The following is a 15,405-nucleotide window of genomic DNA, read 5'->3' as shown; positions in this document are numbered from 1 at the left end:
AGGCGGAAAGTCACGTGCGCCACATTTTGCTACTGGTGATGTACGAAGACAGCAAAACAGGCGAGACCCCAGGTCTCGGGGGCGACGGAACCGACCACCAGTTGAATGTGCTGCACGCGATTCATCTTTTGCGAACGCAGGAAATTACGCTTTTATGAGGATTGATAGTGGCGCGGCCCCCGGGAAAGCGGAAATTTCAAGCTGCGGAACAAAATCCTTCCCCACCCCCCCGGAAGGTTAGGAGGCGCGAGGTAAAGATTGTCCGTCCCGGAGTTGAATAAATCACCAATCATGCAACAGTCTGCGTCGGAAGCATCAGCTACGGTGGTAATGTCGTTATCGATGATGTTACGCCGAGGAAACACTTGTTTCCCGGCTGGCGAATCCTGGCAAGCCAGACACTAAACTGGAAGGCCAATTTTTATTCTGAAAATAATGAAAAGGGGACGGCTAACACCTTCATTCACCGTATTTCCATTTCCGCTAGCATGCTAATCAGCGAGATTCGATTATACGACACGACGCCAATCGGGGAGCCGCATCCGAAGCTAAAGTTTGAGCAACACGCAAGAAAGCGAGGAGTGGATTGATTGGTTGTTTCCGGACCTGGCACCGGGTTGCGTAATGGGAAAAGTCCTTTGAGTGATGAATTTTTAATTCCTAATCGACAAGATGATGAAAAATTTGTACCCCGACGACGGCAGGTCGGCCGGCGCTTAATGTTTCGCTTTTAATCGACCTGTAGAATAATAATAATTTGCATTATTTAAGCATATTGTGCATATTGTAGCAGCTCCTTCCTATAATGACCCCAAAAGCAGGGCTACTGTAGACGGTGCAACTGTTCTTTTGTGTGTGTGTGTGTGCAACTCGTTGGCATTAGGACGGGGCAACGGGGAAACGCAAACCGTAGCCAAGCAAGTGGAACTGAAAATCTAATGGAAATCGTCATGAATATATAACGAGGAAAATTGACTAAAATTTTAAGATCGCACGACTTGCCGGGTCCCCATGCCGGAGCGCATAACGAATTAGCTGCGCAAAAAGAAAAAAAATCACCGACCACGTTCTGTCCTTTCCGGTGCAATCGTTCACCTTTCATGTTTCGCTCCGTCACATGGTTCACATTCGTTTTATGTATTTATGTGCGATTTTTGAGCAAGTTTAAGCGTACCAGCCTCGGGGGAGATTTAATAACGATACTATGTGTGGTACGGCAGCAGCAGGACTACGAGGGTGGCCTGTTGTGTGAGGTTTCGGGTGCACGAGACGCTCGAGGGTTCGGAAATTTACGTGTTGAGGTACGGTGTTACAGTCGACCGTGTGTTACGTTCGATATTGTACACATTTGCTCTAAACCGTGGCTAGCCAGGTTGAGTTCTCCCGCCCCTCGGGGCAAGCGATACCGATAGTAGCGACACATCTTTCAAATGAGTGCTAGTCTCATATGTATATCCATTAAAATGTGGTACACTTTCAAAGTTTAATGAAGCACAGGGTGTCGTACCGGAAGCTATCGTGCTTTGCCGGCAATGCACATTACGCCTAGCTGTAGGCCACCGGGGAATTTGGAAAGCCAGGCTGTGGGTGCGGCTGTTAAAAGTGTCCAACAGGGAAAAGGACTTTAGAATTTTGCCCGCTATCATCTTGTGATAGCACGGATTTCAGAATGAATGCGCCTGAATGTGTTCGGTACCTGTGTTCCGTTGCAAAAGAAACCATCATTGGGCGTATATGTCACACAGGCGTTTGATTGCAGGCTCACCGGTTAGGAGTGTGTCTCTAGAAAATTAGATGCAGATGCAATTATTCGCCCCAATGTCTTACTGCTGCTCGTTTGCGTTTGCAAACCAGACGAGCTCGAGGTTTTTCATCGATGTCTCTGTGGCGCTTTTTGCAGCCAATTTCCATTGGAAAAATCCAGCCACAGAGCTTTGATTCGTCAGATTGATTAATTTAATTAGTGATATAGTGGGGTCGGGTGTTGAATGGGGACAGGAAGCACAAACATATTCAGTTCGTTATCGCTCATTGGGACCCGAGGCGGTTGGGCAAATGCTTGGTGAATCGAACAGAAGGATAGTGCGGTTAAACGCATTGCGTGTGGCACCCACAGTTGTCAGTAATCGTGACATACAATCAGAAAAAATGGCATGAACGAATCTCCGCTTCCGATGGTGGGACAGAGATACAAACCCTCCTCCACAAAACGGTTCCATGCTAGCGTCGCGGTGGAATGAATCATTGCGAAAGAATTAATTATCACAAACACTGTAATACATGTACTGTGTACGTAAAAATGTCATGTAGAATTTCGTTGATATTCTGATGTTATTTACCATAATTATCGAAGGAATTTTAAATAAATTTTTAACAAACCCTGCATTTGCGATACAAAGCGAGAGATCGCATGACGAGTTCGATCGGGCAGGTTGAGCTGAAAACAGATGTATCATAAGATGCTTTATCGCTCTCAATCGATAGAGTAATCTAAAATTCGTTCATATAGCAAACAGATGAGCGTTCTGTAGTATACTTTTAGGCTGCGCACAATGAGCGAAATTGTGAAAATGAGACGCGTTTTTCCAATGCGTTACTTGTCGAAACGTTTACCTTTCTCGATCAATGAACTTCAGCGATCAAATAACGATCAGCGAAAAACTGGTAAAGTACGGGGTGTTTGCCGGTATACTGCCTAGATATATTAGTTATTTTAAAATGATGAATTACGTTAACGATTAGAAATGGATGAATTTTCCACTAAACCCAACAGAATCACATTCAACATAGTGTTCTGATTTTGTGCATCGTAATTTCTACTTCTGCGAGGAACGCCTTCGTAGTAAGATTGTCAGATTGATACGCTAAGAGTGAATAGTACCAAAATAAACTTCTCCATTGGTAAAAACTTATCTTTTTGGCATTGGAAATCGTAGAGCGTAATTTAATCGAATTATTTGCTTAAGCCATGATGAAGAGAACATATCCGGTAGGAATGTGTGCAAAAAATAGTACCATCGCACAATTGGGTTGATTTTGCAACTGAGCACAATATGAACTATTATGCAAGGGTGAGTAGCAAATGTCTGCGAGAGGCGTTGCTGGCTTTTGACGCATATAAAAAGAGGGATGTGTTGCGAATTTCCTATTTCCTTTGCAGCAGTGACGGTATCGAAATGAAGCAAACATTCGCTATAATTGTGGCACTTGTTGCCTTAACCGGGCACGTGTGCGTTGGACTTGGAGTTGCAGTCAGTTTACCTGCGGTTACTGTCGCACCGGTGACTGTTCCCCCGGTTACCGTTGGACCTATCGCCGTGACTGTGGCACCTGTTACTGTTCCGCCGGTTACTGTACCTACCGTGGCTGTTACGGTTCCAGTGACAGTTCCATCAGTGACCATACCTGCAGTTACGCTTCCCGTCACCATTCCATCAGTGACCATACCTGCTGTAACGCTTCCCGTCACAATTCCATCGATTGCTGTGACGGTACCAACTCTGGCCGTTACTGTTCCTACAATAGCAGTTACAGTGCCTACCCTCCCCGTGACAGTGCCTTCCGTTATACCTATACTAGCAACAGTGGCCACTACAACGACTGCAGCCCCAACAACAACGACTGCAGCCCCAACAACAACGACTACGGCGGCGTCTGCCAGTACTGTGGTCTTCAATATTGGTGGCAGTGAGTATTGTTTTAGTGAAGTAGAGTCTAGACTCTAGAGGAATCTGAAATTGTCTATAACATTGTGCGTTTTGCATTGCAGGCATTCTAACAGTTGCTGCTTCGGATGTAGCAACAATTCAGGCTATAATTCAAGCTCTACAAGCCACTGCAACAACAACTACCGTTGCTGCAACAACTACGACAACTGCTAGCCCAACAACAACGACTACGGTTGCGGCCACTACAACCACTGCTGCCACCACAACGACAGCTGCTGCAACAACTACAACAACCGCGGCCGCAGCAACAACAACAACGACCACAGCAGCACCTACAACGACTACTGCAGCTTCTATTTCGATATCTATTACGATTAACTATAACGGGTCGTCCGTAATAATCGTAGCCAACAATAGTTCCCTACTGACGTTGCTTACTCAGTTGTTGAATCAACTGTCCTCGTCCACGACAACAACAAGCGCTGCAACATCGACGACGACCATTGCTGTGACGACTACTACAACCGGACGTCCGGGTGGTTGCCATAGGCATCATCATAGTCACGAGCTATTCGGTTTAGGTTTCGGTGGAAGAATCGGTATCGGTGGACCTGGCGGCGTCCTCGGTATTGGTGGAGGAATTCGTATCGGAAGACCACCGATCTCACCGATCGCACCGCTAGCTGCGCCCGCTCCGGTTGTTAATCCTATTGGACTCGTTGTCAGACCGGTGCTGGGTGCTGCCGGACAAATTGTGAATGGAATAGGAGCAGGTATTGGCAATATTGTAGGTGGCGTTGCAAATGCTGCTGTCGGTGCCTTGCGTGGTGTAGGTGCGGGACTTTCTGCAGGAGTAGGACTGAATGCTGGTGCTGGCATAGGTGGAGGCCTTGGTCTAGGCATCAGAGGCAACGTAGCGTTGATGGGCTGAACAATATGAATGAAAAACAAACCTGCAATAAACTGTTTCTCGTGAATACGAACCATTATGAACTGGCAATCAGCCCTGCCTGGAACTTCACGAATAATTTTTGTGTCCGAAACGAGAAATGTTCGTTTGACATTCAGCATTTTTCAGTGTCGAAGTGAGTTTTAGTAAATAGTCTCATTTATGCCCAGCAGTCCCCAGGAACAAGATGCGTATTGATTGTTGGGTGTGTTTGTAAACATTGCTAACAATCGTTTCTCAAACAATTCCGAATGACGTAAATTGCGAATGATCGCATGTTTGTGTGCTTGGTCGATGTCCCATTAAGTACATAAATCCTACTTCATCATTCATGAAACGGAGTGTTTCAAACAGGTTTTGTCGTTCTAAATGTTACAAACGTGTTTCTTTATAAGGACTTAATTTCCACTCCATCGTTCTATCGGCAGTGTTTTGACCAGACGGTAAACAGCTCTGCATCGGTTTCAAAGCAATATTTGCGGGTGCAATGTGCCACACGTGCAGCACAAACTGTGGAGATAGACCGCGCCCCCACAGAACGTTTTATTCAAGCAGAAGAAATGTTTGCATATCGCGTTCTCTTTTGTTTGTTTTACAACATGTGTGGATATTTTAGGTGGAAAAACATGTACCAGCTTCGTATAATGCCGATTTTTATAACTACTTTAAAGGTGTATCAAATAAAGAGAACTGGCCTTTCGAGTATCAAAGAAAATAATTGTACTATATGGCGTTCTTTGCGAACTGAGTTTGCAACGTTCGAGAGAAAGTGTTCTTGAAAGCTTGCTTGCGTTAAACAAAGAAATAGACTGTAATTCAAATTAGTACGGTTGTCCGATCGATGCAAAAACAAATTTGTAACAAATGTCTTACAACTGAAGATCAATGTTGTTTCGTTCAACATACCAAGGTCGATAAATAATCAGTTCTTTTGAATTTTCTACTGGAAGCTTCTGTTCAACACTGCTGTGTGAAAGTGTTGTTTGTTTTGTATATTTTGGCAAACGTATAGCCTTATGGTGTGCTTTTCGCAAATTCCCTATATAAAGCAGGTCGATGATAGTTCGATTGTAGCATTCATTATCTTGTGCCACACTTGAAGAGAGAATGAAGAAAAGCCTTTTGTTAACGTTTACCTTGGCAGCATGTCTGCTAATCAGTCAAGTGCAGGCTCAAGCTACTGTGGCTATAAATGTAGGAGGAAGTAAGTATAGGAGTTGAGGAGCATTCGACATATGGAAGCATGCCTGGTTGATGTACTAACGATTGTGAATTATGCAAAATAGGTACAATCACTGTCGCGTCAACCGATATTAGCACAATTTTGGCAATAGTGGCAGCACTGCAGACGACAACCACCACAGTCGCCGGTGCAACCACGACAACTGTTGCAGCAACTACGACAACTGTTGCAGCAACTACGACAACCGTTGCACCAACCACTACAACAACGGCTGCACCAACAACGACCACAACTACAGCAGCGCCAACAACAACAACGACCACTGCTGCTCCAACAACTACCACGACCACTGCTGCTCCAACAACTACCACGACCACTGCTGCTCCAACAACGACGACAACTACAGCAGCGCCAACCACTACTACAACTACGGCTGCTCCAACAACGACCACAACTACAGCAGCGCCAACCACTACTACAACCACGGCTGCTCCAACAACGACCACTACAACGGCTGCGGCGACGACTACTACAACTGTAGCTGCTACTACCACGACAGTGGCTCCTATTACCGTAACTGTCACCGTCAACGGAGCTACTGTTTCTGTATCATCTACCAATAATTCTTTGGTGAATGTAGTACTTCAACTGATCTCGAGTTTGACAGCAACAACCACTACGACCGCAGCCCCAACGACTACCACAACGGCGGCGACTACTACTACTACTACTACTGCTGCAGCAACGACCGCAGCTACTACGACGACTGTCGCTGCAACGACAACTACCACCGCTGCTCCAACAACCACAACGACTACAGCAGCCACTACTACGACCACTACTACCGTAGCTCCAACTACCACGACCACTACCGTTGCACCGACCACAAGCACAACGACTACCGCTGCCACAACGACCACTACCAGGAGATCGTGCGGTACGCATTTGGGAGGAGGTGTCGGTATTGTCGGTGGGCTTGGTCCGCTTGGCTTTGGATTGGGCGTTCGAGGTGGAATTGGCGGCTTTGGACACCCACATGTCGGAGGGTTCGGAATCCTGCCCGCTGTTGGTAACGTTGCCCGTACCCTTGTTGGCACTGGATTGAACGTGGTTGGATCTGCAGCTAATCTGGCTGGAAATGTAGTTGGTGCAGTTGGTAACGTAGCGGGCGGATTGCTGAGTGGATTGAGCAATGCTGCTACTGGAATCAGCAGTGGTTTAAATGCAGGAGTGAACGCTGGATTAAGCGCAGGAGTGAACACAGGAATAGGATTAAACTCGGGATTGAGCGCTGGTTTAAGCGCCAGAGTGGGAGGTGGTTTCGGAGGACATCATGGAAACCGCTTTGGAGGAAGCTTTGGCGGTGGAATCCGCGCCGGTCTATTGGGTTAAGCGGTGTTAACAGAATGTATATCAATGCAAGTATATAATATGCTCAGTTGAAAAATAAAGAATCCATGCAACAAACATGAATGCATTTTAAACATTTATTTTACAATGTTCATACAATCAGTGCTATCATAACGATGAGTCTCTTGAGTTGTCTTGAGTTGAGACAAAAATCAGAGCCGTGTAAGAATTTAGAACTACGTCAAACAATTCACTCATTATTGTTTTTTTTTTAATAATGATAACATCTTCGCAGTTCATAACCACCTGTAAACAATCAAGTAGATAATGTGTTTTTTTTTTCAAAAAGTCCAAAGCTAGTAAGGGATCGATACTTTTTTTATTTCTTCAATAGTTCTAGAATGTTCTTAGCAGAATAGAACACCTAAATATCAAACATGTTTTGGATGGCATGCTGTCGATTTCTTGTCCAAGAATGAGTCTTTTGTGCCCATCAATCGAACTTTGAACGGTTGAAAGCGCCTCGAAACTAATATTGGAGGCATTGACGTGATCGTTTTGTAAAAATATTTTGTTACCGTTTTCTCTATAATGACTTTTCATTCATTGGTGAAACTGGTTCATATGTTGGTTCGTGCAAAAAGCAATACAATGAATACTGTTATGCTTGAAACACATCTGCAGACGAGACGGTGGCATCAACACGTGCTTTATAGCTGATTTGAGTGCGCATATGTTCTGAACTAGATGTATATAAAGAGGTTCTCGGTCCTTCAGTCTTTAGAACGTATCCTTCGATAGCTGCCGTATAGTCTACAAAATGAAGAACTATTTGGCTTCTCTGGTGCTCGCCGTGTGTCTGCTCACCGGCCCTGTCGCTAGCCAAACGGTGTCTATCAATATCGGGGGAAGTAAGTGCTACAAAGAAAAGTGTTGAAGAGTGAATTTAGGGTTTGGAAATTAACTTTTTGTTCAATTGAAATTATTGCAGCTGTTATCACTTTAGCCTCGTCCGATCTAGCGACGATATTGGCCATTATAGCTTCATTGCAAGGTACAACAACGACTGTTGCTGCTACAACTACAACTGCCGCAACTACAGCTGTAGCAACAACAGCCGCAACTACAACTGTAGCAACAACAGCCGCAACTACAACAGCTGCAACTACTGCGGCTACAACAGCTGCAACTACTGCTGCTACTACAGCTGCTACTACAACCGCTGCAACTACTGCGGCTACTACTGCGGCTACTACTGCGGCTACTACAGCTGCTACTACAACAGTTGCAACTACTGCGGCTACTACTGCCGCTACTACAGCTGCTACTACAACAGCTGCTACCACAGCAGCTACTACTGCTGCCACAACTGCTGCTACTACAACAGTTGCTACCACAGCAGCTACTACTGCTGCCACAACTGCAGCTACTACTGCAGCCACTACAACCACAGCAGCAGCTACTACTGCTGCAACGACCGCCGCCACAACTGCTGCGACGACCGCAGCCACTACAACGACAGCCGCAGCTACTACTGCCGCGACGACCGCAGCCACAACTGCTGCTACCACTGCAGCCACTACAACTACAGCAGCAGCCACTACCGCTGCGACGACCGCAGCCACAACTGCTGCTACCACTGCAGCCACAACAACCACAGTCGCAGCTACTACTGCCGCGACGACCGCAGCCACTACTGCAGCCACAACAACCACAGTCGCAGCTACTACTGCCGCGACGACAGCAGCCACTACTGCAGCCACAACAACCACAGTAGCAGCCACTACTGCCGCAACGACCGTAGCAACAACAACCACAGCTGCAGCTACTACTGCCGCGACGACAGCAGCTACAACAACTACTACAGCCGCAGCAACCACGGCTGCTACGACTACGACCACAACAGCAGCAACCACTGCTGCCACTACTACGACTACTGCTGCTACGACTACAACAGCTGCTCCGACTACGACCACTGTTGCTGCTACCACAACAGCAGCAACCACGGCTGCTCCGACTACGACCACTGTTGCTGCTACCACAACTACAACCAGTGCTCCGACTACCACTACCGTAGCTACAACCACTACAACGGCGCCAAGTGTCACTGTTACACTTAATATTAATGGAAATGCCATTACTATCGTGGGTTCTAGTTCCGCTTTGGTGAATTTGATAACACAAATTTTGGCTAGCTTGACGAGTACAACTACCACTGTTGCACCGACCACCACGACTACAACGGTTGCACCGACCACCACCACCACTACGGTCGCGCCGACTACTACGACGACTACTGTTGCACCAACCACCACCACCACTACTGTTGCACCGACTACGACTACTACTACGGTTGCTCCGACTACGACTACCACTAAGGCGGCAACATCTACGACTACTACTACGGTTGCTCCGACTACGACTACCACTAAGGCGGCAACGACTACGACTACTACTACGGTTGCTCCGACTACCACTACCACTAAGGCGGCAACGACTACCACTAAGGCGGCAACGACTACAACTACTACGACGACACGACCTTGCGGTGTTGGTATTGGAATCGGAGGTGGAATCAACATTGGAGGACTTGGAGGAATTGGAGGAAGCATCGGTATTGGAGCAGGACTAGGGGGTATCGGTGTTGGGCTTGGAGCAGGACTTGGTGGTATCGGTGCTGGGCTTGGAGCCGGACTAAATGTAGGAGCTGGTTTGGGAGGAATTGGCGCTGGATTTGGTGCAGGAATTAATCTTGGTCCCAAAGTTGGAACTGTCGGCACAGGACTCAACATAGGCACGGGACTCAACGTAGGCACGGGACTCAACGTAGGTACGGGACTCAACGTCGGCACGGGACTCAACGTAGGCACGGGACTCAACGTAGGCACGGGACTCAATGTCGGTGCTGGTATCCGTCCTATCGGATCATTGCTGGGCACAGGATTGAACTTGGCCGGTAATGTGATTAATACGGCTGGTAATGTGGCCGGTACAGCGATTAATACAGCTGGTAATTTAGCTGGTAATTTGGCCGGCACTGCGCTAAATACGGCTGGTACTGCTGTTCGAGGAGTAGTCGGAGCCGCTACCAACGTGCTAGGCGCGGCCACCAACGTGGTTGGTAATGTAGCCGGCGGACTTTTGGGAGGGTTGACCAATGGTCTTCAGGCTGCCTCTAACGTAGGCACCAAGCTGAATGTCGGTGGAAGTGTGTCCGCAGGTGGTGGACTCCTTGGAGGCCTGTCCGGTGGACTTACAGGACGTCTTGGGTTCGGATTTGCTGGATAAAAAGTGTGAAAAGTTGTGATTACCAACAATCAAATAACTCTGGACTGATCTTTTGACTTTTTTTTCTATCTATTAAACATGCAATAAAAGCTGATCTATTTGACCAAAAGATGCGACCAAACTAAGAATTCTTCGGTTAAACAAGCGAACGAAGAAATGCGATACATTTTTGGGTAAAACAATACGAAATTTGTGTTTTGAAATGTAAATATCGATCACGTGAGACCCCAGAACCAGTTTGGATCCACTTCGTTCAATATGGCATTTGTTTACTGAGATGTCACCTCCGATAGTTTTTATCATAGCTTTCGATCTTCAACTGCTATCCAACCGCGGCGAAGTTGGTTGTGATGTAATACGTCACCAGGTGTCCCTTGCTTAGCAAGAAACCGTGACAATCTTGATGGCACTTCGTGCTTTACATCTGTTTGTGTTCCACCATCGATTACAATGGTTCGATTTTTCAAGTTTTCAAACAAGCCATACGATGCGAGGTTTCGTTTGCAAGACTAGGTGGCATCAATTCCAATCAAACATTAACAAGTCAACCGAGCCGCAACTAGAGACAGGTTTGGTTGCATTATGTGTTGGATCAACTCGCTGTCGTCGTGCTTGCGGCTAATTGCGATCGTAGTAAAACGTTCGACTTCGTAAATCAATCGCAAAGATGTTACAGAGAAGACCACGAAAAAATGTCCGACGTGTTGATAAAATTGATTAAAAAAGTTTCAAAATTGAGAAAGGAATACAGTTGCTATTGCTCAGCTATTCGGCGAAAAAGATTGTAAAACATTCTGATATCTGTCCCACAAGTGGCTGTGGCATCTTCTTTGGCTTTCCCTAATCCTATCATATTTTTGGCTGATCCCTGTCAAAAAGGGAACTGTTTTGGGCTGTGGAGCGCAGGCTCGCAAGGACGCTTCTGGAAGCGACTTTAGCGTGCTTTCTTTCCGCTTGAAATCCATTGCTGCCGCATTAATACCTGTCCGTGTGGGTACCTTAAAGCCCTCCCACCGTCGGCTCCAAAATGTGTCCGGTGGGCATCCAAAACCCGGGAAACCCTTTTTTTAATCTTTCCAATTTATCACCCCTTTTGTTTTCCAGCAAACGGGCGAACGTTTTATTGAATTAGATGGGAATGGACAAAGATTCGCTAAACAAAACAAAAAAAAAGATCGCCAAAAACCTCGGTGTGCTGTAGTCACTAAAACGGTAGCACACACAGAGGGCCCAAATACGCTGGATTGGTGGTGGAAGTGGTGTTTTATATTTTTGGTGCTTTTCAGTATCCGGGCTGCAGGTTTGTTTCAGCTTTTGCTGGAATAATATTGAGGAAAAAGTTGATCAATGGTGACAGTGCTGCCTGTTTGACAACACTTTTGCTCAATGATATTAGTCAAGTTGGCGTAAAAATATGTCACGATTTGGAGCCTTTCCATTCGGCGCAGAAAGTCGACGAAGCAGAAAACTACTCGCGGAAGTTATGTAGGTAAGATAGGAATCGTTGTTTACTGCCGGAAAAAACATGCTTATTGTGCGCTTCTGCTTGGCAATATGTTTCACTGTGCTTCGGTATTTTAGCGTCCGACTCGAACCCACTTGAACTCGAATCCACCATTAAGAACGTTTTATCCACTATTAGCGCCATAGCTTTGGTTGGCGGGAAAGTCTTACAAATGATGAAACACTGCTGAAAGTCCTTGGGTAGTGTGCCCTTCACTTGCCCGACGCCGACGCTGCAGGTGCATCGGAGTGATAGAGCGAGAAATAAACGGTCCACCAATTGCCGGGGAAGCACGTTTCCGCATTGCATTTCCTTTGTTGCGGAAGTCCACCGTTTTCCGGTTGCATATAATACTCCACACACACACCCGTCCGTCCGGTATGTAATTAGCAGAAACAAGACAAAGTTTCGCCGTAGACGAGTCGAAAACTTGCGCACGCCAAAATATAACCTCACTGCTGACACAAAAGCAAAGCGCCCCGATGCCAAGCGCATCCTTTACCTCTTATTTGTCTCGCTTTGAAGAGCGTCTCGTCTGGTCGTGAGACAACCGAGGCGCGAATAATGAAGAATAATTAGACTTTCGAGCTCGAGCAAACGAGTTTCGCGGAGCGCTATTTTAAACTAATCATAATTGAATCAATTTCATCGTGGCACCGCGCGCGGAACGCTCCAGTTCCAGCGTTGGCTGTTGTTCCGCAGCGCCCCCTGATCCGTTGTCGGTTTACTGTCTAGCGGAATTGTCTTTCTTTGCACGCGAAAAACCGCGGCCAATTTTCGTTGCTATCGATGGTTTGCCGAGCTGTGCCGGTGACTCAAACCTGGACGAGATGGAATTCTTCGAAGCGGAACACATCGTCATACGGTGGGATAAGTTTGCGTACGATACACATCTGGTTAACATACGTGTTGGAGTGTAAGCTACGATGAGGCGCACGACATCATTGCCGGGGCGTCACTGCATCGGGGTCAAGTTCAATTAGTCAGCGGAGCCTGTGACTAATGTCGTCCGTAACTCTCGGTGGTTGTCGTGGAAGTATGGCGTATGTCATTCTGCTAGTTTTCACTTACTTATTGGCTAACTATGCTCCCGTCGCAATGGTTGCAAAATCGAAATATCTTCAACGGTTATATGAGACTCGAAACATACCCCTTCGACCATTCTTCGCTACATGTTGTGGCGAGGTCGAGTCGCTGTCGAACACCACACATACGAATGTTTGTTTTTAATTTCGTCACTTTCCGGACAGAAACGCGGAAGGTGGCATAGAAACAAATCTTCAATACTGCACCATCTCTAATCGTAAGAGCCATCGGGGACGGTGCGGGGTTTGCTGGCAAGGAATTCAATCTCACGTCACTTTCCGATCCGAATCCCTTTTTTGCCTAAGCCAAAGTGTGCTGGTTCGATTTACATTCCATTAATCAAACCGTAAGGATCGATCGGAAGCGGTAACGATGTGTTCGATCGTCCGTCCGTCCAGTGGAAAGTGAATGCCAGTACCTTTGACGCAAGGACAGGATATACACCGGAGTGACACGATGTCGTCACGCGTACGGTTGAAATTATCAACGGTCGAAACGGTGCCCGAACCGAAGAGGGATGGACGCCCCTAGGAAGGCATGGATTATGCTGAAAAGATTCAAAATCGATTTATTTTGTTGCTTGTTAAACAGATTGTTTCAGCATCGGGTTGTGCCCCTGCCTGCCGGCAGGGCGAAATTCGCGCGCTTGGGGGCACGGAACTCGATAAGAAGTCTTCCGTCGGGTGTTTAGTGTTTGTTACTTGACACTTTCGGCGTGGCAAGATGAAAGAAAAGTGTTCGATTTTCTCGCCTTTTGTTGTTGTGTCCCGGCTTCACACTGCTGCTGAAACGAATTCGCACCGCACGATGTTGTTCTGTTCTAGGGAGGTATACGGGGGTTTTTCCCCCCACAACGCTTCACATCAAACGAATGCAACAACGCTTCCGCTTGCCAGCACCGGGCGGATCAGCTTCGGGATGATGTAAACCATTTGCACTGCTGTGCTGGGTGTGTTGGGATGTGGGAAATGGGATCAGGAAATGCTAAGCTGATAATATGGGCGGTGGAAAGCGAATGTGTTATGCAACGGTTATGCTAACGAACTTTAAGCTGTTTACATTAGCTCCGCAATCAGGTGGAGAAGTCACAGTCAGCAGAAAAATGTAGCCAACGTTACTGACTGGGGAAAAAAAATCATTAATCTTCTTAATTCTGTCTGGCGGAGTTCTCGTTCGTATAATTCATTAGCATTAGGCTTTACGAATGGAGGAATATTTTAAATTTGTTGATTATTTTAGTTTGTTTAGTGTCGTCTTGTTGACAGGTTAATATTACAATAGGAAAAGTTTTTTTTCAAATTTTAATGTATAGCAACCATCACGAATTCACCATTTCAATGTTGATGTTGATCCGGCATCTGATCGTAGTGTTGTGTATTGGCCGATCATGCTCGTCTCAGCATCTGGTGAGTCAGAGCCCGGTGATGCTTCTGGAGGAAATGTAAAACGAGAAGGAAATTAACCGCTTCGCACAGCGTAAACATCGCTCGTCTATTGAGATCTCATATTTGATCAACAAAGCCCACAGCAAATTGGTCAAACGTGTGATCACGGAGAACGTCAAATGCCGAAGACGCATTCCAGTTTGTTTAGACTAAGCTACAACCGTGCAGTTCGTTGTTGTACGCTACCCATGCGCTTGTTCGAAATTGGATGTTTTACTTCCGATAAAGAAGTCCAGATATTTTTACGCAGGTCCAGTGACAAGAATAAACACAAATCAAATCAGTTTGTCTAGATAACGATCCGAAACCGATATAGACATCGGGTGTGCCAGTCGCCGACCAAGACCTGACGGAAGTATTGCGGGAGGAAGTGCAACGGGAGCAATATGTTCCTGGGGACGATTGCATGCATGTTCGGTGTCAAATTCACCGGATCGGCAATCGGATGTGGTGATGCAGAGGGATGTAGAGGAACGCATTCTGCTAACATATCGTTTTGACTGTTGCTTTCAACGTACTTACTTGAAACTTTCTCTCTTTCTCTCTCTCTCTCTCTCGTTTCAGGTATGGCTCGAACCATCGAATCCTTCGGAGGAACAACTTCCATAAACATGTAACACTTTGAAGTAAAATCCGCACGCATCTTGTTTGGTGGCATGACAGGCGATCATGTTTCATAAAACGTATACATGATTAATTATGTTGAAATTCCTAACGAAATTGATAGGCAACGTTGGAGTGTAGGGTTGCGGCGATGGCTCCATCAATAAATACGCTTCACCTCCGATACGGAGCATCTTCACCGATGGATCGCTTACGAAGAAAAGCCCACAAGATCTTTTACTTCTCTCGTTAGTTTAATTGACTCCTTCGAGATGGTGGTGGGGGGGGTGTAGACGGACAAGCACACATAAGCATCATTATGGGCATTA

The 15,405-nt window shown here is 46.4% G+C and overlaps 2 protein-coding genes across 2 annotated transcripts; both read left to right on the top strand.

Annotated features, from left to right (window-relative positions):
- The first annotated feature begins 3,176 nt into the window (after positions 1 to 3,176).
- On the top strand, positions 3,177 to 7,192 carry LOC128299184 (mucin-5AC-like). The gene is made up of 3 exons (XM_053035065.1): positions 3,177 to 3,687; positions 3,770 to 4,576; positions 5,904 to 7,192. Exons 1-3 carry the CDS (start codon positions 3,177 to 3,179, stop codon positions 7,190 to 7,192), a joined length of 2,607 nt encoding a protein of 868 aa, XP_052891025.1.
- Positions 7,193 to 7,970: 778 nt separating this feature from the next.
- On the top strand, positions 7,971 to 10,438 carry LOC128299183 (mucin-5AC-like). Its single transcript, XM_053035064.1, has 4 exons — positions 7,971 to 8,061; positions 8,142 to 8,204; positions 8,727 to 9,719; positions 9,777 to 10,438. The coding sequence occupies exons 1-4, from the start codon at positions 7,971 to 7,973 to the stop codon at positions 10,436 to 10,438; spliced, it is 1,809 nt and encodes a 602-aa protein (XP_052891024.1).
- The last annotated feature ends 4,967 nt before the right edge of the window (positions 10,439 to 15,405 follow it).

Source organism: Anopheles moucheti, chromosome 2 (assembly GCF_943734755.1).
Source record: "Anopheles moucheti chromosome 2, idAnoMoucSN_F20_07, whole genome shotgun sequence".
In the NCBI taxonomy this organism is placed as follows: Eukaryota; Metazoa; Arthropoda; class Insecta; order Diptera; family Culicidae; genus Anopheles; species Anopheles moucheti.
Note: the sequence above shows the minus strand (reverse complement) of the source record. Positions and strands in the feature narration are given on the sequence as shown.

Excerpts from the sequence above, each read along its gene's own strand:
- LOC128299184 (XM_053035065.1), top strand. The coding sequence starts at position 3,177 with ATGAAGCAAACATTCGCTATAATTGTGGCACTTGTTGCCTTAACCGGG. Across the intron at positions 3,688-3,769 it reads GGTCTTCAATATTGGTGGCA|GCATTCTAACAGTTGCTGCT; the intron begins GTGAGTATTGTT and ends TTTGCATTGCAG. Across the intron at positions 4,577-5,903 it reads CCTTGGTCTAGGCATCAGAG|GTACAATCACTGTCGCGTCA; the intron begins GCAACGTAGCGT and ends TATGCAAAATAG.
- LOC128299183 (XM_053035064.1), top strand. The coding sequence starts at position 7,971 with ATGAAGAACTATTTGGCTTCTCTGGTGCTCGCCGTGTGTCTGCTCACC. Across the intron at positions 8,062-8,141 it reads GTCTATCAATATCGGGGGAA|CTGTTATCACTTTAGCCTCG; the intron begins GTAAGTGCTACA and ends AAATTATTGCAG. Across the intron at positions 8,205-8,726 it reads CATTATAGCTTCATTGCAAG|CCACTACAACTACAGCAGCA; the intron begins GTACAACAACGA and ends CTACCACTGCAG.